This window comes from Spodoptera frugiperda, chromosome 26, assembly GCF_023101765.2.
Source record: "Spodoptera frugiperda isolate SF20-4 chromosome 26, AGI-APGP_CSIRO_Sfru_2.0, whole genome shotgun sequence".
Lineage (NCBI taxonomy): Eukaryota > Metazoa > Arthropoda > Insecta > Lepidoptera > Noctuidae > Spodoptera > Spodoptera frugiperda.
This window is the reverse complement of record NC_064237.1, coordinates 7,319,950-7,346,055: the sequence shown is the minus strand read 5'-3', so window position 1 is coordinate 7,346,055 and position 26,106 is coordinate 7,319,950. Positions and strand designations below refer to the sequence as shown.

General features: G+C 35.5%; 1 protein-coding gene across 3 annotated transcripts; it reads left to right on the top strand.

Moving 5' to 3' along the window:
* The first annotated feature begins 5,807 nt into the window (after positions 1-5,807).
* On the top strand, positions 5,808-25,429 carry LOC118264172 (class A basic helix-loop-helix protein 15). 3 transcript variants are annotated; one of them, XM_035576591.2, is made up of 5 exons: positions 5,808-6,164; positions 21,959-22,105; positions 23,003-23,229; positions 23,323-23,462; positions 23,804-25,429. In XM_035576591.2, the coding sequence occupies exons 2-5, from the start codon at positions 21,967-21,969 to the stop codon at positions 23,928-23,930; spliced, it is 633 nt and encodes a 210-aa protein (XP_035432484.1). In that variant the 5' UTR covers positions 5,808-6,164; positions 21,959-21,966; the 3' UTR covers positions 23,931-25,429. The 3 variants fall into 3 exon arrangements, with proteins under 3 accessions (XP_035432484.1, XP_035432485.1, XP_035432486.1); XM_035576592.2 differs by having other exon boundaries at positions 5,809-6,160; XM_035576593.2 differs by lacking the exon at positions 5,808-6,164 and adding an exon at positions 18,778-19,073.
* The last annotated feature ends 677 nt before the right edge of the window (positions 25,430-26,106 follow it).

Genomic DNA, 26,106 nt, shown 5'->3' with positions numbered 1-26,106 from the left:
TTTGCTAGTGTCTGTGCTGTCTATCACACATAAAAAGTATCAAAATAGAAGATATTAATGTTATGAATGAATAGAGAATTGATGATAAGATGATTACTAATAGGGAAGTATGGAAAAGAAAGAAACAAATAAATATGAAGTAAATAAATCTATAGAAAGTCGATTGGATAGTCATTTTAGATTATTGTGATTAATATTGTGATGCTCATTGAAAATCACATAAAATAAGGAGATACAAAGGAGAAAAGCTGGACGTATCTCTTGCTCTCTACCGTTTTTTGACGTATTTTCCTCACTTACATAATAAAATTATAAGTGTTGTTGATATATGTACTACAAATTGTTATATTATTTCAATATTTTTCCTCAGATAGATAATAAATAAACGCTTTATTTATACTAATCTAGACAGATAATGGTGGATATATTTTATCAGTGTAGGTGAAGTCATACCCCCAGATTGTCATATGTTATTGTGAGTAATATTCACTGTATTCAATTTCAAGTGTTCTAAATGTACTTATTAGCTACCGTACTTTAACTGCCTCGTTGGTCAAGTGGTCGGCAATGTGACTGCCAAACAAGGAGTCTTAAGTTTCATCCGGGTCTGACAAAGTAACAAATATTTTACAGATTTTCTAAAATTTTCAGTAGGGAATACCGTGTTTGAAACTGAAAGTTTGAATAGCACTGAGGCTCACTGCAGAGGGTACCAGGCATACGACATAGACCTCTAGTTTCAAACCTCGAACGGCGTATGCCATATTCATATTTACTATTTACATTTAGGGAACAGAGAGTAATGGGCTTTCTGCCCCACTGTGGGACACTCCACTTTAGGGAACAGAAAGTAAAGTTCCCTAAGAGAAGGAGGATCCTCCGACCAGGCGAGGTGATCATGCCTGGCGGGCATTCTGCCCCACTGTTGTTCGTTGGGATTTTCTATCCGTGTTATTTCGCATGTAAACTTCATATGTGCGATGCAGGATATTTGTGACGTCATCCGTTGATTTGCTCGTCGATAGTCTATGTGCGACTTCTGTCATCTGTCACTTGTTACTTGTCAATGTGTCGCCACATACACTTTTGCCCATCCCTTCAAGGAACAACCGGCGTGATGTTATCCTTATCTTAAAAAATGCACGTTATCTTCATCATTAATACAGAGCTATGATGAAGCAGAAACTCAATAAAGAAACAACTACCTTATATAATACATATTCTTTAGTTTTGCTCTGTTAGTCGAGTGGTTTGTAAACGCGACTTCTAAGCATTTCGAGGGTTTCGATGCTGGAAAATAATGATAACAGAGCCACGCATTCTGAAAATAGGTGTCGTGAGCTATGGTATGATTTTCTAAGTATATGTAGGCTATGAAAATGGATGTTACATTTTATAAGACCACAGATTCCACGAAGCACACTTTTTTTTAAATGAAAAGGCCGTCTCGTCGTTAACGTTACCCCTTAGGCCTCGGCCTCGAATTTTGCGGGCAGCGGGGCGGCGGCGGCGGCGGCGCGGGAGCGGGGCGGCGGCGGCGGACCCGTTCTCGAAACTAGCGGGCAGATCGCGCGGCACTACAGCGGTGTAGTGTTGTGTTCGTGGTTGTGTTGTCGAGATATTTGTTTTTATTAGCGAACGAAATCTTTTTGATTCAAATTTATTCCTAACGCTCGACTTACTGTGGGCAAAAGAAGAAACTTACTATAGGGCAAGGAAAATAAATGGCGAGTTTTATCGAAATTATGAAGAACAGAGACAAAATCCCGACAAATTCTATGACTACACTAGAATGAGTGTAGAAACTTTTGACTATATTCTTGAAACTATCAAGAGATATTTCAGTTTTTGCTTTAGTCCTCTCTTAGTCCTCTCAAAGATTGCCGAAATCATTTGTCTTGCACGTCCGAGGACATTTTGATACGTCACAAAACAAAATGTAGGTACACAACACTATACTACAATGCAGACGCGCAACACGGGCGGTCACCGCTTGACTGGAGTGCACCGCTCGTTGCCCGCTCCCGCGCCGCTCCGCCGCCGCTGTGTTCGAAAACCGGTCCATTTGATTATACGCATAAGATCCTGCCGCTACCGCGCCGCTGCCGCTGCCGCCCCGCTGCCCGCAAAATTCGAGGCCGAGGCCTTAAACATTACAAACGAGGCTAATACCGGGTACAATTCAAAACTCTCAACTGTAACTGTGTAGGTATTACTCGGCCTCGAATTTTGCGGGCAGCGGGGCGGCAGCGGCGGCGGCGCGGCAGCGGCAGGATCTTATGCGTATAATCAAATGGACCGGTTCTCGAAAACAGCGGCGGCGGAGCGGCGCGGGTGCGGCGCGGGAGCGGGCAACGAGCGGTGCACTCCAGTCAAGCGGTGACCGCCCGCGTTGCGCGTCTGCATTGTACTATAGTGTTGTGTACCTACATTTTTTTTTGTGACGTATCAAAATGTCCTCGGACGTGCAAGAGCAAATGATTTCGGCAATCTTTGAGAGGACACCCATATGGAACAGCAAAGATGTGAACCATAAAAATAGAAGAAAAATTAAAATTCTAGACTCTAAATCACTCTTGATATTTTAAGGAATATAGTCAAAAGTTTCTACACTCATTCTGATGTAGTCGTAGAATTTGTCGGGATTTTGAAATTTCGATAAAACTCGCCATTTATTTTCCTTGCCCTATAGTAGGTATCCACTTCTTCTTTTGCCCACAGTAAATCTAAATTTGAATAAAAAGATGTTGTCGCCGTTTTTCACACATTTCGTGCTAATAAAAACAAGTATCTCGACAACACAACCACGAACACAACACTACACCGCTGTAGTGCCGCGCGATCTGCCCGCTAGTTTCGAGAACGGGTCCGCGATGCCCGCCCCGCTCCCGCGCCGCCGCCGCCACCGCCCCGCTGCCCGCAAAATTCGAGGCCGAGGCCTTAGGCCTCGGCCTCGAATTTTTATTAGCGTCGTTTTTATTAGCGAACGAAATCTTTTTGATTCAAATTTATTCCTAACGCTCGACTTACTGTGGGCAAAAGAAGAAGACTTACTATAGGGCAAGGAAAATAAATGGCGAGTTTTATCGAAATTATGAAGAACAGAGACAAAATCCCGACAAATTCTATGACTACACTAGAATGAGTGTAGAAACTTTTGACTATATTCTTGAAACTATCAAGAGATATTTCAGTTTTTGCTTTAGTCTTCAATATTCAGTTCGTTTTTTATTTCTTCCCATAATTGGTTAATTTTTCTTCTATTTTTATGCTTCTTCATACTATACTGTTCCATATGTGTCCTTACTGAAAAATGAATCATTTGTCTTGCATCCATAGGACAGTATGATACGTCACAAAAAAAATGTAGGTACACAACCCCATACTTGAAATGCGCAACAATCTAGTCACCGTCCTTGACGTCCCGCGCCGCTACGCCTGTGTTCGAAAACCGGTCCATTTGATTATACGCATAAGATCCTGCCAATACTGGGCACAATTTAAGACACTGTACTGTAACTGTGTAGGCACTACCAAAAACTGAACTGTTCAATAATACTAAAATGTCAGGAATCGAATTCGAAACTCCTTACCCGACAACCGCGCTTCCAACCACTCGACCAATGGGGCAATCTGATAAAGTCACAGATAAAGATTTAATCCGTGTTACGTCACTTTTATATATATACTTAAGATAACGTGTAATAAGCTACCTATAGTCCAATAGTACAACCTATACTACGTAATAAGTCGATGGTAGAAAGTTTATCAAGGGCCGTAAACGAGCGAGCATGGTGTAACTAATGGTTTTCGAGTTGGCAACCCTAACTCACTTGTTGCTAGGCCATTCTCTACTCAAGCAACAGGTCGAAGCCGTCGAAGAACCGTTGTTGTCAACATTAGGGGTGCCACTATGAGAAATAACTTGCTCGTAAATTATATGGGGCTAGGCAAGGTAATAACAATTTCCGTAGCTATCTTTCTTTGCTGTTTTTTGAGGGTATTATAATAGATGTAGATGTTTATTGGTGTTCTATTTCTTGTAAACCAATCTCTGAAAATATGTCTAAAGGGTTTACATGTTTCTATTACTATATCAACCTTTTAATGAAGACTTAGCCTTCAGTTTTCGGTATGACTGTGTGAAGATAAAATAGTATTCTACACTAAGCTTTTAAATTTTGCTCGTCTCTTCTATACTATATATAGTTCTATACTATATTACAGAATTCAACAAATATGTAGAGTATGTGTATGTAAAATAAAATCTCAGTAGTAGCACGGTGTCTGGAAATGTGCCCGGTACATGGCAATAGGCTCACCACATATTACATGGGACTTACAAAATAAATAGTGAAAAGCGTGACGCTATAAAAAAAATTACAAATAATCAGACCTTACTTAAGTAACGGAATTCCCACGGCCAAATTTGCAAGTAAAGTGCCAAAGTTAAATACATATAGGGATTGATGTGATTAATTGGAAATTGTTATCAAGTCATCGTTATCATGACGCATTAGTGCTCGTTCTTGTTTTTTTAATCGAATGTATATTTGATTGTTTATCGTGGTTTTGCCCCTTAATAACATAATGTGGAAGAGCATTGAAACCCAAATATGATAATTATGATAAATACTTATGTTATCAATGAAAGAAACGCGTCAAAAGATGAGCGCAGTAAATACATGCATAATTCCTACGTGTTTTCTTATGCTTTCTGCTTTCCTAGTACTTGGTGTTAGTTTTTGCCCCTTAATAAGAAAATGCGGAAGAGCATTGAAACCCAAATATTCGAATGATAAGTATGATACTTATGTTATCAATGAAAATCGGAAAGGATCGCGTGCCTTTAAAAGATGAGCGCATTAAACATATTCGTATTCCGTACGTGTTTCAGAGTTCATCTATGTACGTCTTTAGATTTCTGCTTCCCTAGTAACTCGGTGTTAGTTAATGTTGAAATGTTTTTAAATTAAATCGTCTTTTTAACACGTTATTGAAAAGGCTTCTAGAAAAAAAGTACGGTCATGTGTGCGCGTGTCCAATCAGTTTGGTTATACCTTACTAATAAAAACATCAAAATTTAATAATGTAAATCTAGACTGGATTAGATACGAACGAATAACCCGTGAATTTCCGTATTAAACATAATTAGGTACCTACTCATTTATGTTTGTAGTTGGTACTATTTAATATAAACCAAATATGTTCCTAGTACCTACTTAAATATACACCCAAACATTATACTTTAAGAAAAAATAAACAGTGTTCATTTTTAGCTTCTACGTAAGACACAGCATGATTTTATCCTACGCAAGTAGGTACTAAGCAAAAGTGACGATTTTAAGAGCTAAACTAAGTAGGTAGGTACGTGAATAACTCAAAATGTACATAAATGAAGGCTACAAATAGGTCAGACATGACGTCGTGTATCTTGGACTCAGATATAGGTAGGTACTAACTATTGATGGCGTCTCATGGAAATTGCAGGCGTTATTAAAAATCAATACACACGCCTCAAATGAACTGTTGCGTTGCGAAGAATAATAAAGTGAAATAACACCATAGCAACTAAGTTTTTTAGTTTAATCTCCATGAAAAGTTATTACTGGTTACATCGTAAGATTAATGTTTTCGTGGATTAGTTTCAACTTTGAGTTTAAGATAAAAATGTTGTACAAGTTTACAATTGTAAGTTGAAAGTGGAAGTATTCATGATAGGCGTTATATTTTAGAACTGTATAGGTACCAATAAATTATAGCCGAATTGGTTAACCGTCATATAAGAACTATCAAAAGGATAAATGTTAATAGCAGGATATAAGCTAGACGCAGCGGCCAGGGTGCAGGGAGCTGGGTGGTGGTGGTGAGTGGCGAGGCTGCCGGCGCTCCGTGGCGCGGGCCCACGGCTCGAGCACCCGCTCTCCACTCCGCGCCGAGTAGTCGCCGAGAGTGCAGGCGCCCCGCGACTCGCGACCTTATACCGCGCTACGTCGCTACCACGCCACCACTCACTCGAACCGAATTCGCTCACCGGCCACCGCGCATTACACGGAAACTATCACTTTCGCTCCAGATGACAATCAAGTTCTAACTATGATAACACTGTGAATTTATTAGTGTGCACCGTCCGGCTCTACCACCACGGCAGCATCGCAAGGTAGGTGAGTTTATTTCATCTATACTTCCATGGTCAGAATCAAAATCGAGTCTACGTGTCAGTTCCGAATGCTAAGTGAAAGGCAACTCTTTGTTAAATTACGTGGATAGGTTGACAACGAGTTCTATAGAGCATCTCGAAAAGCACTTACTTTCAATCATTGTAAGAGTTATTAATGAAGAAACTTTATTATGTTTAAATTGTAAGTAAAGGCAGCGCGCGTGTACTGATGTTTATTGTATAAATCGCGCTGCGTCTGTGCATTTGTAATATTGATTACATTTGCAGATTCGAAGCGTTCACTAACTAATATAAATCGTATCAATTCGATCATTTAACACTGACCTACATTCTGGTCAGATTGGCATTTTCGTCCTTGATATGTGAATACCTGAAGATACGGAGTGTGAAGGTACATTTTTCTTTTAACATACGGGTATCTCGTTCGACGAATGTTACGATAATTTATTTTCCACGTTTATAAATAAAATGTGAATTTAAATTACAAGCTAAACAAGCAGAATAAGTGACGGCATAAAGTTGTAGTGTTCATGCATTTATAAATGTTTTGTAAATAAAATTTACAATTGATTATATACGAGTTAAATTGTTAGTATTTTACAAGTATATTATAATATTGCAAGGTCTGTTATGTCCCTTACGAATTACAAAATGGCTACTAAACAATTCCTACAGGAAATCGTAGTGAATAAATGACATTGAATCTAATACTACTGAATAAAACAAAACATCTATAGCTACTGTAAACTGTTTTCAAATGTTTTGTCTGTGTCGTAAAGTTTTAGTAAATTGACATAAAAAACACATTGACTGGATATTTACAAACGTAGGTAATGACATTATCCAATTTGTTAGTCTGTTAATAAGATAGAGAAACGAAAACAATATTTTAATTACTCACTTATATGCATATATCTTCACAACTATGTAGAAATGGTAATGTGTATCTTTATCAAAGTTATTTTTGCATTGCATCGATTTTATGTTCGTACAAATAAATAAGATTAAAGCATGTTTTAACATAAAGTTCACTGACTTGGTCAGAGTCCGTAGATCTAGAGATTAATGAAATAAGGTCGGAACAAAGCCCAATTAATTTGTTGCAAATATAATTAATGTTATTGTTATTATATACTGTGGTTTATTACGTCATTATTCATGTGCCGTTATATATTTTATCAGAGTATAATTATATAGAGAGCTATTGTCACTTTAGTTCCTGTTAGGCACGCCATTAGTCCTATGGTATACGTAATACATAAGGTGTTCTAAAAGTATCTACGGATTTAGTGTTGTTATTTGAATATTACAATAACAAAATATTTCGTACCCCGGACCAGTAAATTCAAGTTGAACATAAAGAAGTTAAATAAACATAGACTCTACTGTGCATAAAGTGGTTCACAAATAATATATTTTTCGTAAGGAACCGAAATAAAACACTTCATACAATGTCATAAACGTAAACAAACTTTGTAATAGTTATCATGTAAATGTTTAACGTTTTAAGATATCGACTTTATATCAAAGTGGTTGTAAAAGTAATCAACAAACAGATATATGTTATTTATTATTTAGGTATTAAGGATATTATTTAAAAGTACAATGTTCATAATACCTTCGGAATAGATTAGTGCGAGGTAGTTAGTTACTTAATCGTTGTTTATCTATACGTTAAAGGTAAGGTATGCTTCCTTTGACATCATTTTACATTATATGCAGAATGGAAAGTCCCTAATGAGGACTTAATGATAGTAGGTATATTGTTATGTAACTATATTATTATTAATACATAAATAGTGATACTCGTGCGTGTTAAAAAGAGATTGATGTAAACAAACTTCTGAAAGGGAATGCTTTGAGTAATATTGGAAAATATCACTAGATGGCGCTGTCCAATTTGATTCTTCTCGTAATTATCATGGAGGTTCATCTCATTTTTAGTTCTGGGGGCTAATCATCATGCCAGTTTACAAAACTTAAACCTACACGTTCCACTGTGCTGCTATGAAAGCAGACGCAGCAAAAAAGTCAGCAACAATCGAGATATTCCATTATCTTTATCGACCCCTTGAAAATGCGTGACGATATAAAATACATGCATTTTTCTATAAAGCACGTTATGCAGTTGTTTGTGGGGTATGCGTCACGTTTACCCGCTACGTGGATCCGTACATACATAGTAGCAGATACCGTTGTAGGTACGTTCAAACATACATACCAATGATAAAAAGTGAGAGCAACACGTACTAGAAGTTAAGCCTGTCCTTCGAATTATAACGTAAAACCTTTGTTTATCTGATATCTACTTTAAGTTATATGCGTAAAGTTCTTTATTGTACGTTCTGGTTCAGTAATAGTGAGCTTGAAAAGCCACGTGTGCTGTCTAAAGTCTAAAAAGAAGTTATTAAGGTAATTTGTGATCATATCATAATTAGGCTATGTATTTATCTCACGCTTAAGTAATCAATAATGCAATACATTTTAATAGTCATGCTTAGTATTAAATTAAAGGTCTAAGAAGGATTAAATATTATGTACCTAATAACAAATGTTTGTATTTAATTTCTTTGATTAATTCATTTACTTCCCCATAACACTTTATAACACACACACATACACACAAACAAATAACCCACGCCATGTTCACTTCAAAATCTCAAGTCTTCCTTCGTCAAATACCTAAGTAATCACATCAAAAAATGTTTTAATCAATAGTTAAAAATATCGTATCGATTCTTCTATCTCATATATTCTTCTTCACACTTCTACTGCATAAGTTTGTTTACTTCCTCTGATTTAATTATTTTTTAAAGAATATAAATAAGTACGTTGTTCTTAAGAACTTTAGAGAAAGCACTGCCTACCCTTTCTACTCACATAATCCCTGAATCACTTTCTTACAGCACCAACGGGAAGTGAATGGATATTGATGGGCGATTGGACTGGTCTCGGTATCTATTTGTAGATAAATTACTAGTAACTATCTACTACCATTCATTTTAATATAGACTTAAGAACCTTATCTAATTTCATCGCTACTATGCATAAAGTTTATCGGTTCTATAAAATGGATTATGTAGTAAAACACATTTAACTAGCGAAACGTTTGTTTTGTAAATATTTCTAATTGAACTTCTACGTTTAATTTTTCTTTTCCACTTCAATACTCTATACTTTGGTTAGTATGTACGGTATGTACCTATGAAGATTGAATTGAAATTCATTTTGCTTAAAATGTATGAACAATGAACATCCGCTATCTATCCGTACTTATATGTATATTGTGATTAGTGCAACTTCTTATTATACATATACATATATTGCAGTATCTGTTAGTAAAATTGATAAAACCACTTTTTACTACATTCAAGTGATATACATATACCAAAATAACATATTTTATCAGTTTTGTCCATCTGTCGGTTTGTTCCCACTAATCTTTGAAAAGGCTGGATTGATTTTGACGGCACATTTATAGGCAGGTAGTTGATGCACTAAGAAGTAACTTATGCTACTTTTATTTTAGTAAAAGTCACAAAGTCTGTAAAATCCATGCGAGCGAAGCTGCGGATATCAGATAGGTTTTAATAACTTTGATAAATCCCTAATTCTAAATTTATCATGACTATCGACGTACAGAGCATTACATTGGGAACAAATCTAAGCACCAAGAAACATATTTGCTTAAGTTTCCTGCTACAACAATAAAGTTACTTAACAGCAAAACTGCCAAAAACTCCATTTATTTTTACATTTCTGGTGATTGCTGCTCTCTATCTCGATCACTTCTTACGTAAATAAATGGAGTAATCTGTTCAGTATTTGAGACCGAACCGTATAAAAACCGGTCACCATGCACCAAGCAATTTTAGCACGACAGGTTATTGATATAGATGTTGTTATTGCGAGCGCTATCGATGTAATTTATGCCGGTACCAGTTGCCCAGCGCACTCCCTAGGGAAAGTAGCGTAATTGGATTCATTAGTACTCCGTTCAAAGTAAATAGCACGGCAGACACGGCAGTAATCTGTATAGTGTGTATTGAAGAATTTATGTACAGACAAACTTTAACTTTGTCTGTAGTATTATCTTCATAACGTCATGACTTTTAATTATTTTTGAAAGGGTAGTTACAAATTACTTCCAAATAAAACTAACAGTACAATAAAAGTGTGAATAAATGCCAGGTTTATTATTTAATGTCACAGGAAATAAAATAGGATCGTAATTTTCATAAAAACTAAGGTCACATCATTGAGAAATTGCATAATACGAGTATAGATATTTCAAATCTAAGTTATTTTTATTCACAGATCACAGAGACAGAGTTTCATCTTAAAATCGATTTTGATTTCGATTTTCTAAAAATGTGAAGACAAAATGCATTGCAAATATTTCATTAGATACTTTTTATATTCGGTGATATGACCCACAAGACGTAACGGTATTCAGTAGCCAGCAAAGAGGTTGGCTACTCACATGGTGCTATACATAAAATCTTTGCTATATAAGTACTATCTTAGTATTAATTATTATTCATTGTTTACATTCTTAAAGATATTTATAAAGAAAATCTCGATCTATCGAAAGGAAAAGCACGTCTTTTTTATAAACATTATAAATAGGCACGTTTAAAACGTCGATATCATCTAAAATATCAATTGTTATATCATAAGAAAAAGATGCTACTTTCTTGAATAGTGATTGATGATGACGAGACAACTAAATCTCTCGTATCTTGTTTAAATAAGCATTTGCATAATAGGCATACTAATTAATAGTCAATATTGGTATACACGGTAATTGGTTCTATTCATAAAATATTTATCAAGTACCATATATCACACAAAGTCAATTGCCTAAGTGAATATTAAATAAATTATGTTTTATGTGAATCTAATATTATAAACCATCTTGTTTCTGTTTTTTTAAAAAAGTAAACGTGGAAAATCATCCAATGGCTTCTCTCACCTTGGGCGAGGCGAGAGGGAATGTCAGACTTTTACTGACTAAAAACCACCCCGTTCCTATTCCTACTTTTCGAGCTGGAGCTTGGTAAACCCGCTAGGTAGTCCGCAGCTCCGGATCAGATAAGATGTAACGAGCGATAAAATTAATCCATGTTTCATTTAATACTTATTATTAATTTTTCAACAAAATCTTCAGTAACTAAGGTTAGAAGATGAGATGTTCATTACTGAATCGTACTTAATTAGAAAACATAACGTAAATGTAGATACAGTTGTATAAGACGAAGGAATTTTATCAAATACAAGATCAAGTGAGCATGCAGTTTGTAATCCGATGTGCTTGTGAAAGTATGGCCTACACTATATTTTAGTAATGGACTTTTTAGTATCGCACTTACATAACTCACTACCTGACTACAATCAGTAATGTGCTAGTACTTCTTTGTAGCTACTAACTAAGTTTTTTTTTAACCGACTTCAAAAAGGAGGAAGGTTCTCAATTCGACCGTATATATGCTTTTTTTATGTTTGTTCGCGGATAACTTTGTCGTTTATGAACCGATTTTGATGATTCTTTTTTTATTTGGTAGGTCTTATACCAGAGGTGGTCCTATTATTTATATCTTAGCTGTCTCCGTTGGTCATGCTTTTAGTGGTTCTAGGTGTCTCATAGGTTGGGTAAAGTTGTGGGGAAGTGAGATTTTTAAATGTTTTAATTCTTATTTTTTTTGTATATGTCATAATTTGAGAATAAGGTAGAGGGGGTTACCCTGTACCCCCCTTCTCAATCTTCCCAATCCCTGATTCCCAATAACCCTTAAATTCCTAACCCCCTAAAGGCCGGCAACGCACTTGTATTTCTCCTCTAGTATTTCGGGTGTCCATGGGCTCGGCGGCGATAGCTTGCTATCGGGTGATCTGTCTGCTCGTTGACCGGCTTATACCATAAAATATATTTCATAATGTGATGTTTTAATAAACTACCCTAGACTATAAAGAATCTTCTTTAAACAACTAGTTTGCAAAACGAAAAAAATATGCTATAGCATATTCACATAAATTCATGTGCTAGCTAACGTCTTTGCAGAACAGCTCTCTTCATCCATCACTGGGTTAATTACGTCCGTGATAGTACATGGAGACGAAAGGAGTATAAATAAATATATCAAAAATAAATGCTCCGAGTATTTCTATTATGTTCCTAAATATAATAGAGCTAAGAATAACCTGGCACTATTGTTCGATGTTCTTTTCACCCGTCATTGGTCTTTGTAACCTTTTTGGGAAAGTATTTCTGCTCTTCCAAGTTTCATTACGTAATGTACTTATTATGTATATGTAATAAGTATTTATATCTAAGTACATCGATGATAATGAGTCAATATTTTTCATTATTGGCTGATAATACGTAATCGTAATTTAAAATCGATTATTTTGTAAGGTCAGTTAGTACGTACCTAGGTATTTTATTAAATTTACTCTAGTGTTTTACAGAAAGACTTGCATTTTCGTAACCTTAAAAATCACTTAACAAAAGTAATTTGTCACAATCAATTAACCATTTCTACAAAACGAAGACAAGGATCCAATTAATGTAACGAAAATGATGCTTTATTTTATAGAAAGTGTGGTTCCTAATCGAACGAATAAAAACTCTAAAGTCGTAAGAGGCTCAGCGAGGAGGTCGGTTAAGCTAGCGAAAGTGGTACCTTCACTTTCTGATTACTTATTTGTATGTAGCTAACAATATTTACGAGTATCAAGTATTTAGGGCATAAGAATACAGAGCACGGGATGTCGGATTCAATTCCCCGTCCGGAATCATCAATTTTCAGAGTATTCGATGGTGTCGAAGTCGGGAATTCTGCACCATAAAATATGAAATTTATAATATAACTGGTGAAAAGTATTACATTTAATTTCTGCCCCTGCTTACCCCGTTTGGCGTTCATAATGCTTAACACCTTTTATCTTCTAGTTCAACAATCGAATCTCTAGTAGATCAAACATCCCTATCAAGGGATGCGATATGACGCTTACAACGTCAAACTTCTACAACGCGTGACGTCACAGAACAATACTGTTTTCGCAAACGAGTAGGTGTAACGTAGCTAGCCTAGACGACCTTTAGCATTTTGTAGGCGTGACAAGTCTTGTTATACGAACTAGATTTTTATAGGCTACTTGTTTTCCGCTTGCAATTTATTTCTTTATGATCTATTTTAGTGTAACCTTTTACTGCACGCCTTAGATAGGCTCTCTGGTGTAGGAACTGTTTCTTTTGGAATCCATCATCTTTAGTCTGAATACGTCCCTGTTGAAGTTTTCCATCCAGAAGTCCCATGTAATAGGGGGTGAGCCTGTAGTGGGGACAATTCTTTCCTCTTTGAAGAGGATTTGCCATTATACCCATGCTTTCTAGTTATGAAGGAGATAACTAATCGCTGGTGTTTTGAATGTACCAGGGATCCTAGACAAGGTTCTGAAAGAGTATCAGGATAAAAAGTAGTCAATGCTAGTCCCAGAAAACTAAACTGTATAATGGTGAAAGTCTTTTTAAAGGCAGCCTTGTATTTTCGAACCTGTTAGGTACAAACAAACAAACAATATTTTCTCTTTACTAATGTTGATATGTAGATGGAAGATTTAGATAACATTGTGTATAGGATCATGATCTTTAGCAGGGCTGACCTAAAATCGTAACCAACTGATGGTTCGTGTTAGACTAAGAGCCTCCTGACGTATTTGGCACAATATAATCACGCAATCTACATTCGAGCTCTTAGACTATCATTTTTTGTGTAACGTCAATGTAAATCATGGTAATGAATACTTAATGGTGTACAATTATCGTTTTACTTTAACTTGCTAGTACTTTAGTAATTAACAAGTATCTTTGTCTGCAATTACAGATGGTTTAAAGAAAATTGTGACTTGTTGTGTTAGTTTTAGAGTTTATATTTCGATGTATTAGGCTTTGTTTTTGTAGATAGTGGGTATGTCGAAATAATATCAGTGAATATGTCTGTACGTTAATACAAAATTACGTTGGAGAGCTATTCCAGCCGGATTCACAATATCCCTCGACTAGAAATCCAATCTTGGACCGCTGATAACATCTTGCAGTGGTCGGACGCAGCCAACAATTACTTACGACGCCTCGGCTTATTGAAACTGTAACTCAATTGCTGTCTCTCGGTTTCTCCTTGCTTTATTATTAATTTTGTTGTATGGCATGATTATTTTAAAACTTCTATTTGTCTTGGAGACGTCTAAAATCTGTATTTAACTGGTTACTAGCCAAGTCAATCAAATCTTATTTATTCTTTACCTGGTGGTGATTAACGATGTGGTCGACAAAAAGGAGTAAGAAATAGTAACGGGACTTATCTTTATCACAGAATAAGGTTCCAAATTCCAGAAATAGGACATGCATATTTTCCGTCGTTTAGGAAAACAAGTAAAAATAAATCAAAACAGTTCATGTTTGTTTAAGGAAACAAGTCATTTCAATATTGTTGTATTTTTTTTGCTACGCAATAGTGCTCGTGCCGTGAATTAATTTATAACAGGTAAATAAACTAAGGAAAAACAAACGAAAACTAATTATTATTCAATCAAAACGCGAAACAATGGATGACAGTAGTTGTTGAAACATTTTTATTTATGATAGGTAGCAATAGTAAATCATTAAAACATTGTTTTAGATTGGGGAAAATTCATCGAGAAAATTTTAGATGTATTCCGATTTATCAATATTTTTTAGTTACTTACCTGCAATTGTGCCAAAACTGTGTAGGTAGTGTTATATTTTGTTATGTTATATAATATATATCTATTGATATAATATCAATAAAAACTGATACAAATTATAGTACGATCTTAGGTAGAACCTAATAAAATACAGTAATTTCCCGGTCGTTTTACGTTTTCCTAGTATCACTGATGATGATATATTATATCATAATCGTTGTCTGTTAATAATACCCGTTTACCAGTTATAACCAGTTTGAGAAAAATACAAAACCACACATCATGACAAACGAAGATATGTTATTCCCCAAAAATGAGACGGAGGCAGATTTTTATAAGAAACACGTAATATTTATGTAGACTCGATTTAATAGTATGAGACTAAGCACTTATCATGACGTGTTTATCAATTTGAATCGTTAAACCCATTAAACATCTCAATTATACTTAAATTTTTTTAAGAGGGGAAATCATACAATTACTCCCGTCTTGGGCAAGGCGAGAGGGAGTATCAGACTCATACTGACAAAAAAAAAACATGCCGTTCCTACTCCTGCTTTTCGAGCTGGAGCCCCAGTAAACCCGTTAGGTAGTCCACAGCTTTGTATCTCAATTATACTTAGTTACTTCAGACCTAAGCAAATATAAACTAGGTGAAACCTTTAGCTAGGTGTAGATATATTTCTGCTGATACCAAGTTTAGTGGCCTAATAATTAAAAACGCGCTGATATCATCCCATCATCAGCGCGTTATGCGAAAGTAGATCTTAAACCTAATGCAATAAATCATATTGTTGTGTAATCTTATAATAATAAAAAATCTTAAAGCCATATGACTAATCTGCTTCAAGCATTGCTTAAAAATAAAATAAATAACAATAGATTTGATTGCATTTATCTACATTTGGCAGTTTAACAATCACGATTTGCATATAAATTAATAATATGAGTCACGTTCCGTATAAAACTATATACGTCAACATTTCAGTATTATGAAGACGTATTCTGTCAATGTTATAAACGATAAAGTAAACATTTATGTTTATATGTTGGAATTTTGAACTAAATAGCTGAACTGATTTTGATAAAACAATATAGAGGTAGTTTTTAAATTACTTTACCTTTATTTGTAAAAGATTTGCATTTGGTTTGTTTATAAAAGAAAATACGTATGTTTGATAAATAAAAACAAATTATAATTAAGGTAAAATTCCCAACGGAAGTGAGTCCTTATCTTATCAGTTTGAAAATACTCACATGTGCGAATGTAGCGGCTGAAACAGAGATAAACAACCGCACTTCCTTACGAAAGTATTTACTGTGTTGTTCTATTATTCATAACTAAGTGACAAAGTAATAAATATCAAGAGTCTCTTCTTTTTTTTCTCGGGTATTAAATCGCTCGATTCCCTACAATATGGTTGAGTTGGGTGGTGCTGGTTTACGTGTCATGTTCGTGGACGGGCGCCGTCAACAGGGACTGGTCAGCTCCAGACTGTATTATTTTATTGTTCTTAAGGTTATATTATCTTTTTCAATCTCTTTGACTGAATATTGGTGTTACATTGTTGTCACGTAATGTGAACCAATGAAGCAATAAAAACCAAAAAATGTATTTTATTTGGTTGCCTGTCTTACAAGAGTTTACTGTTGTATATATGAAGATCCAAAAACGTCCAGAATCTACTTATTACATTATTGTTTTTCTTTTCTTTTTGGACAACCTTACTGCAAAGACTGCACCTTAAAGAAGTAAGTATCGATAGATATAACTAAGTATCGAGGTACTCTTTATCATACGTGATACTGTTGTATTATGCATTTCTTTACTCAACTGTAATACTTAGGACAGACCTAAAAATACTCTATCTTTATATTTATAGAAACCATATTTTACCTTTTTCTTCTAAGGCCCTTCATTTGAACTTCAGTGTGACTATTAAAATTTTAAAACGACCTTGTACTCAGAATTGGTATTTACTCTAATGGCGTATAATAAAGTTTTTTTTCAATTCTATGTCCATTATTATTTTTGTAACTAAAAGGCCAGAAAGTAATTGCACGATCACAATAAAATTTACTACAATTGTTATATCTATGTTTAAACAGCTGATCCATCGTTTTAATAGTGATATTCAAAACAGCTTACACGTACACTTAAATTCAAAAGACTTTTCAATATTATGTACCTACTATGTATACTTTAGACAAGAATTTAATGTAATTTTCGCGTAAATTAAATATGTATGTATATGTTTCTGATAGACAGTATATGTATGGTGTCAATTCAACTGAAATCGATCAAAGATAAGCTCTTCAGTAATGTTATTTTGTATCTACTTACTCCATGTTCTAGTAAGTTCCTTACATGAAACTGTTGTACCTAACTGCTTAACTGGATTGGTAATGTATTATATACATACTCTGTATTTTGTTTTATGCATATAAATATGTAGGGATTATTATCTATATTACAGATTGAAAAAAAATGGGATTCATGAAGTTTTACAGGTTCAAATGGTCTGCAGCTAGATCTTTAATGAAATAGATACATACGTAGATTTCATCATTGGCTTAAAAGTGTCTCTTTGTGTATATTGTTTATTTATTGTTTTTGAGTAGGTGCTGTGGTCTCTAAAGGTTAAATAGTTACCCTTCAGGAACGAGTTTCTTAATATTAAAGTGTGTAAGCTTACGACTGTTTCTAATCGGGTAATAACAATTTACAAATCAAAGCATAACGCCATATAATGGAGTTTGCAAGGAAACCGTTTCAAACTTGTTTTAAAAACATTTAACATTGCATAATTTATGTATCATATTTGGTTATTTTTTTTACGTTTTGTATGCGAATACGAAAATACGATTTTTTTTAGGTTACGATAAGAATAGCTAATATTAAAAAAGACAATTTTATAAACGTGTTTATTTACTACCAGTTATTCACGGCTCACATTGTACAATACTTTAATATTTATAATGAAAATTCTATTAAATACTGTACACAGATATGTGCAAAATACAAATTAAAATTCTACTAAGTTACGTACATAGGTATGTACGTACAAGACGTTTTGTTTTATTAAATTTTCGCAACAACACATCCGACAACTAATAAACAAGAACGAACAATGTGAGGCTCATAAATAGGAATTTTGACACACATAGAATGGAATTCGCCCCTCGGTTACCTTCTCAGGGAATTATGCAACTGCTCTAGTACAATAACAATGGAAGCGATAAGCGTATGTGGGCTAGCAGAGGTGGTAAGTAAGTATGGTGAAAGTGTCCGAGCTGGGTCCGCGAAGGTCGGCTCGGTGCCGGCCGCGGCCGCTGACGTAGCTGCTGCGGTCGCCGCCACCAGCGGCCGGCGTGCACGCATCGCCGTCACTGACATTACCGATCCAAATGTCATGCAAATGTCAACATTTACTCGTGATTGTAGACTTGTTCTTAATAGGTACCTATTGAATAGTCGTAAATATCGAAACGAGTCAAGGAAGCCGTCTCATGTCAACGCAAATGTCCTTCCCAGAGAATAAATTTTGTTGCGGATTTTCAAGGGTCGATCGGTATTATAAATAAAGTTTTACAATAATATCTGTATTAACAGAACAAAGTTAAATATGTTCATTATTAGGACAGGTGTGGGGTTAACACGAGTGACGCAAACGGTTGATCGTAAATAAAACATTCTATAAGTATTATGCCTGAACTAATACAATAAGATTTTTCTATAGCCTTTATTTTCTAAATACCAGTGTGACAATATGTGTAATTAATGTGTTGATTTTTTATGTTGTTTTCGATCACACACGTACGTGGGTGGTGGTTATTCATTACAATACGCGATGTAGAGGATAGACACTCGTTTAGTAAACAAACCTTCATGGTTTTAGTAATTAAATGAAGAACAGTAATTAAGTGGTTTGGTGTTACATGGATTACATGTATTATGTAAGGTGGTGTTGTAAATGTGTGTGTAATTGAGTGGCTTGTGTCTGCGTGCACGTGCGAGCTGCACGCGATAGTGGCGGAGAGCGGAGAGCGGAGCGCGGTGCACACTGCGCAGTGTTGCCGCGCGCACACCGACTTGTACTTGCCTACATACATACGTATTCTACACACATATGTAGCATAATTCGTGCTACCAAAACATCCGGAAGTTAGTACCGCTGCATTTTTCTGATCATGACGTATTTAATTTGCTCTCATTTTTTTTAAACTAGCTGTGTCATTGCGTATCACATTTCTGTGTTATATAGTCTTGTTTTAATAATAAAACGTAGTATATCTGAGATTCTAATGATTTTGATTGACCTTTTGACATAAAAAAGTGAATTCTAATTCAACATAACTAGTTATAATGATATTTTGAATGAAATCATTAATAAATCGAAAATAATGAATGTTGTAACTTATTACTTACTTATACTTGAGTAGTATAATAAGAAAAGCCATTAATAATAAGTATTAAGATTGATATTTTTCATTGAAACACCAATTAACTGTTAGAAACCGGTTTGTTTAAAGTGGAACGATACTCATAGTTATTGGCGAGCGAAACTGGCCAGTCAATCTCGAAACCAGGGCTACGGGCGGGGTTCTTTAAATGAATAATTAAACACGTGCTTTTGCACTACTCTAGTCGCAGCATAAATTAAGTGAGAGTAGTCGTTCTGACTTATTGCCTCAGTGTAACTGACAGCCGAGACTTCGAGAGCAAAGTTTCAACAGACCGTTACTAGTTTATCGCCTCTATCATTTAAACACATCTCTAATACATGTTCACGTTCGTAAGATTAATCACTATCACACCACAAAATGAAAATAAAATTTATAACATCTCGTAGCGCTCCCGGTTACGCCGTAGCCGCGTAGCATCCTTCGTAGCGAAGATGACGTGGCAAAGAAAGCTAATGAATATTCAATAATCTACGAGAGTTGTGCATATTTTAGCAACAATAAATTGTTATAAACAAGTTATACACAGGTATTACTAGGTAAAGTTGTTTAATTTCCAGTCATAACTCAGCTTTCTACGCAAAGTAGTTTCCTGAATTGAGAACTATTATAAATTTTCAATAACCTATAATATTATGGCCTATAATCAAGTGTTAGTAATGGATGGAATCATTCATATTAAAGTTTTTATTTTATAATTATTCTTGCCGCTTATTGCTCCGGTTAATTAGTTAGGCATTAAGTAAGTCCATTATGCATGTAAAGTATGCTCGGCCGGAATAAATAAAAATCCAGCACCTGATTTGAAATTTCAATTCTTCTAAACTCATTATAATCGTTCTAAATATAAACTAGTTTGTTGTTAGCATTGCTTACTCAGCGACGAACTACTTGGCATAATGTAGTTAGACAAGTAGTGTCTAGTATATTTCATAAAAAGGTCGGCAACGCGCCTGTGACTCCTCTGGAGTTGCGGGTGTCCATGGGCGGCGGTGATCGCTTACCATCAGGTGAAGTATTAAAGTAAAGTGAGTTTTCATACTTATTTTGTCTCTGTATCACTATTGTTGATACCATTATGTTATATGTCCAGGAACACTAATGCTTACTCTTACTCCCACATAGGTAATTTTATATCAACGGAATTTACTGAACAACTATTCAACGAAGTGTACATATGTTAATCTAGCACTTGTACAGCTTATCGAGAATCATAACACTAAAATGGCGCTTTCCATTAGTATATACCTCGTATATGTATACACTGTGTATATATACGTTGTATATACTGTATATAAGCGTGTCATTTGTAGCGCGGTTGGGCGTCGCGTGGGCGCCGCGCCTGTCGCCGACCACCGGCGGCGCCGACTCACCCCCCACCCAGAAAAAGAATACAGAAGCGCCATTCAGACTGTTTCATTAAATTTTGTTACTAATTGACAAAATAAATGTTTTCGTTGTTTTGTAGTTGCTGACTCTATCTGAAGATTACCATTTAGAGAGATGTACCTTCTATGACTTTATACAAGACTGTCTCATAGGGTTTCTCAAGTAGTGTGAGATATTTTACATAGTACAAGTTATATATTTCAAAGCGATATTTAACTTATACACTACACTTTTTTTTTAAGGGGGGATATCATCCAATTACTTCTCTTGCCTTAGACGAGGCAAGAGAGAGTGTCAGATTCTTACTGACTAAAAACCACCCCGTTCCTACTCCTACTTTTCAAGCCGGAGCCCCGGTAAACCCGCTACGTAGTCCGCAGCTCCGGATACACTACACCTTTAGATACTTATTTAATCAGGGGTAGACGTAGATGTTGTTTTTCTGAGCTATTTACAATGTCCGGCGCCCCAACTTAGCATGTACGACATGGCATCACTGCCATTACGTTCAACTAGCTGCCCACCATCAACCCGACACTGGCTATTATCAGCTATTCAAATTTTACCAGCGCGCGTCATCAACGGCGTCACACCCTGTTATCAGGGACGACAAAATTTTGATACGTATTTGCTAAACTAATTGTTGCGTAGGATGGTGTGTATTCAGCTAGAAAGACTAAAGCGAAATGATTAATAAACCTAAAAATAATACCTAAAAAAAGTCACTTAAATTCTTCTTACATTTTACTCTTAATATAGGAGAGGTACTGTTGTGCCAATACATGTAAATCATGTGTCGATTGTGAGAATAAGTAAGTGGTGTTGCACATAACATCTCTTATGTTGGAGTGTAGCCAAAAAGCAAGTGGCCGTATTTATTCGAACGCCTTAAAGGAAGGCGATATTTTTCGGTTTGTGTAGAACGATCTATGTGGGTGGTGTTATCTCGTAAACAAACTTGCGTACGATAGTCGTCGAGCCAAACAATCAACAGGTGTATTTTCTTAAAGACGTATAAACATGAGATTATTTTTTATCTTGTACTCGTAAAACTGAAACTGCAAGTAAATCAACTTAACAATGAAGAGATACAATTCTCTACGACTGCAAAAAACTTTCAAATCATTTATTTATGGTACCCATTAAGAACGAAATTAAAAAAAAATGTAAACTTAAAATATTTTTTTCTTGTTCCAGATTTAAAAATGCCCCAGTGGGCGAGTGCGGAGGGCGGAGGCTCAGAAGCCGAGTCGCCCGACCAAGTGATGTTGTACTTCGAAGACGAAACCTCCGAGTACTACGATAATAAACCTGATATTGCTGATAAAATTGAACAAGCTGGAGGTAAGATATATAAAGCTTTTATTGATAAAAGTGGTTTTAATAAATTTTTCTACTTGTGTGGACTATTACAAGGATGACATTTGAAAATATTAATAAAGCCGTACCTAGGCATTCGACTCTTGACATTTAATGAGTGTGGGCGTCTTAGAACTGTACAACAAAGCGGAATAGTAGAATATAGTATAGTTACCTAATTATATAGTTTTGCATACTCTGGAGAAAATAACTAGGCATTATATAAAACGCATACTCAGATAAAACTTAAGAATGCTTATGACCTACGCAGGCTGTTGCTATGACCTGCTTATATCTACGCAGGTACTGATAAAACAAAACTAATCTACATGGATATTGAATTTTAATTTATTATTATAATACGTACAACCGCCGGAAAGCACGAAGCAGATAAGGGCATTACGAAAATTACCCGTAGCCGTGCGTTCAAATCGATTAGTCTGCACTCGCGCTCTTACGCAAATAGTTTATCAAGCGTGCAGCGGCGTCACGTAATGCCCAAGTTTTGTACAGAGCAGCTGACTTGTTGCACAAATGTTTAAGTGTTCTCACTCCGGTATCGTGTCGCTGCCAGCCCGCGGTTGCCAACAGTTCGTGACGGAGAATGTACTAGCGTTTAGCTGTAGTGACGTATGCAATACACACGACAGCTTATTTTAGTAATGTCACGCCCACGTTTTACTTTCTTTATTACGTGGCTTATCTCTGTTATTAATTAACATTTATTATTATATCTGTGGCTAAAAATAATATTAGTATTTCAATCGCTGTTCATTTTTATGTAACTTTAATTTCGTATGCTACAATTTTTAGCATTAGATTATTTATAACAAGTCGATCTTTATGATGTCCGCTTAATGAGAGATAAATAATGAATTTCAGATTTCTACGACAGCGGCAGCGGTAGTGATGAGCAAGTCGTGCGCCGCGTGAGTCGGCCGCGGCGGGCTGCGGCGGGGTCGTCGTCATCGGCAGCCAGCAGTAGCGGGCCCACGGGCCCCGGCCGACGACGACGATGCGGCATCTCAGCGCGAGAGCGCAACCTACGTAGGCTCGAAAGCAATGAAAGAGAACGAATGAGAATGCACTCTCTTAACAGAGCATTTGAGGTAAACATTAATCATAATCCAATCAAAACTACTCCAGTTGATATTCGCCTATAATAAGCATTTTGGCTTGACTTAGTTTCTTTCACATTCTAGGATCTCCGACGAGTAATACCACACGTCAAGAAAGATAACAGGAGTTTATCAAAAATTGAAACTCTTACTTTAGCCAAAAATTATGTAAAGGCCCTAACTAATGCAATATGCACAATGAGGGGCGAAGTACCACGATACCAGTAAGTATTTTTACACCTTTTCCTTAAAAGTTAGAACATACTTAAAGATAACAAAAATACTTAGTAGTAGTCTATAAAAAACTCCCTCTCGTTCAGAGATTGTAAAACTTACCTAATTGACATTATTTTGTAATCATAATACCCATGCACCTAGTCAATTAGACACGCCAGAGTTGTTGTAAGTTTTGGGTTGCTAAATGATTTGAGTTTCCGAAAGATTTTCCTTCTTTTTATCCGAAACATTACCAAATTATACCAATGTTTTCTTATCTTAAATCAACCCATTCTCTCAACTACTTCTTCTCACAACAGGATTAAAAGTACCTTAATTTCAATTCCAGATTTAATAGTGACGACGAGAACGTAGAGCCTGTGTTCGTGTTAAATCGAGACCAGGAACAAAACAATAATGTGCCAAGTGATCAGGACCGAGAAGACTCCAGCCCTGGCTCCAGGAGTTGCCTCTGACAAAGACGTACTAGTCCTCGCCTCGCCTCCCTCGTGTCCACCGCCCGCTCCCCAACTGCATCGACGACGTGAACAAACTCAAACAAAGGAATGATGAACTTATGCATACATCGTGCATCGTCTTAGTATGTGTCCATATTATACTTAATTATATTTTATTAGTATTCTTGATATGCAAAAAATATTTTAAGTATTATTTTTGCAATAGGTAAAACCTGTTCGCTAAAAGTATTTGTGACATATATCACTCGTAGAGTTGTAGCCCCCGATCTTAAATAATATGTAGGTGCGTATGTACCAAGTGCCTGATTACGTAAGGGGCTAAAGGATATACTGAGGTAAAGAACAAAAGTAATAAGAAGCGAGTTAAGCGTTTAATCAAATAAGATACGGCCAGAGAAAATTATTTTGATAAAGTTGGTTCATTCAAAAGTATTAAGCAAGCTGATGCTACGACGACAAAACTCGATACCTGTAGGAACATTGACACCCAAAGACCAATGGTACGAATTAATTGCTAGATGTTAAATATTATTATGTAATCGTTATTTAAGCAAATTATTAAAAGTCATTAAGAAAAAAAAACAAAAAAAAAGAACAAGATTAGTAGCCAAAATTGATGTGATGAATGAAATTAATTATATCGTTTCTATAACGAAATAAATCTACAAAAATGTAGTAAAACATGAAATCTAGATACCTACCTATGTAATCGGGTAACAACTAGCAAATTGGTATATTTAAATGTAATTTTATCGATGCCTGTTTTGTAATTTATCGTTTCAAAATATTACCGATTGATGTAAATTTGAAAAAGAGCGACTAGGGGAAACCAAACTACTAACACGTATTCAGATCTCAGAGAAGTAGTGAAATGTTTGAGCTTATAAATATAACCTCAGTAATTGAATTTTCTCATGGTGCCAAAACGACCGCTTACCTTCGCCCTATACAGACGTTGCTTTTGTGTATCTATATAATATACCTACTATCAATTACTATGGATTAAACTAATTTTGTCTACAGGTAAACAGTCAATTCAACTTTATAAGATTTTTGATGATCTATGTATGTATTAAAAAGTTATCAGAAATTCGAGATGCTTGCAATTTTCGTTTGGCTTTACAAAAAGATATCGTTATTCGACGATCTTTGATGTTATAATAAATATGTTATTATTACCTATAATTAATGAAATCTCAACTTATAGTTACCTACCTACCTTTGAGTTTATTTAAGTTTAGTTTATAATGAAAATAGGTACATATTTTTTGTAAGTACATTTACCTATCTATAAATTAATGAGAATGTTGGAAAAACCATTTTGATGAATAAGTATTTAGCCAACTTGTTTATTAAGCATTTTTACAGTCATTGTGACTTAGCTATAATGATGCATCTAGTAGTTATAAAATGTGCAAATGTTGTTTTTTTGTATTTTATGCAAACAATTTGTGATTAAATTATAATATGACAATTATATCTGCGAGAACATTATATTTGTGCTTTTTATTGCAATATTAACCCCGAAAACAATCGATGAAAATAAAAATATGTTAAAATTTTATCCACTTGAGTTTATCAACACTCTGAAACTTGTTTTCACTGTTGGTGTGTTGGTTAACTAACCCTTATTGAATCAGTACCCTTAGGCCTCTTGTACACACACGGTTTTTCGCCGTGTATAAGCACGGTCGTCAGTGTTGTATGGATCACAATGCAGCAACTTCTTAGTCGCTTTACGTACTGAGGACTTATAAAATAATATTAATGGACTCCCGCAACACCAGAGTACGTGGTCAGCCTGTTGTTACCGTGTCCCTCACGATTAAAAAAATGTCTGTAGTAACTTCACTCACTCAGTATAACATAGCACTTGAGAGGAAAAAAGGGTTTTTCATAATCACTGGACAGTTCAGCGCAGAGGTCGTGCAAGTGACCGTTCCGCAACGTATCACAAGTCGGATTCCTGAAGTAATGAATTTTGTTATTGTGATTCATACTTATTGTTCCGGATTTAGGTCTTATTTATACAGTAGGTACCTACCTGGGTACAAATATGCACCTAGGCACCTGCTTGCACCTGTGCCTAGGTGCATATTTGTTATTTGTAGATATTTATATACGGACCTACGTCCCAGGAGAAATCCTAGTGTGGGTTGACGTTAAAAACTAA

Excerpts from the sequence above, each read along its gene's own strand:
- LOC118264172 (XM_035576591.2), top strand. The coding sequence starts at position 21,967 with ATGCCCCAGTGGGCGAGTGCGGAGGGCGGAGGCTCAGAAGCCGAGTCG. Across the intron at positions 22,106-23,002 it reads TAAAATTGAACAAGCTGGAG|ATTTCTACGACAGCGGCAGC; the intron begins GTAAGATATATA and ends AATGAATTTCAG. Across the intron at positions 23,230-23,322 it reads CTCTTAACAGAGCATTTGAG|GATCTCCGACGAGTAATACC; the intron begins GTAAACATTAAT and ends TTCACATTCTAG.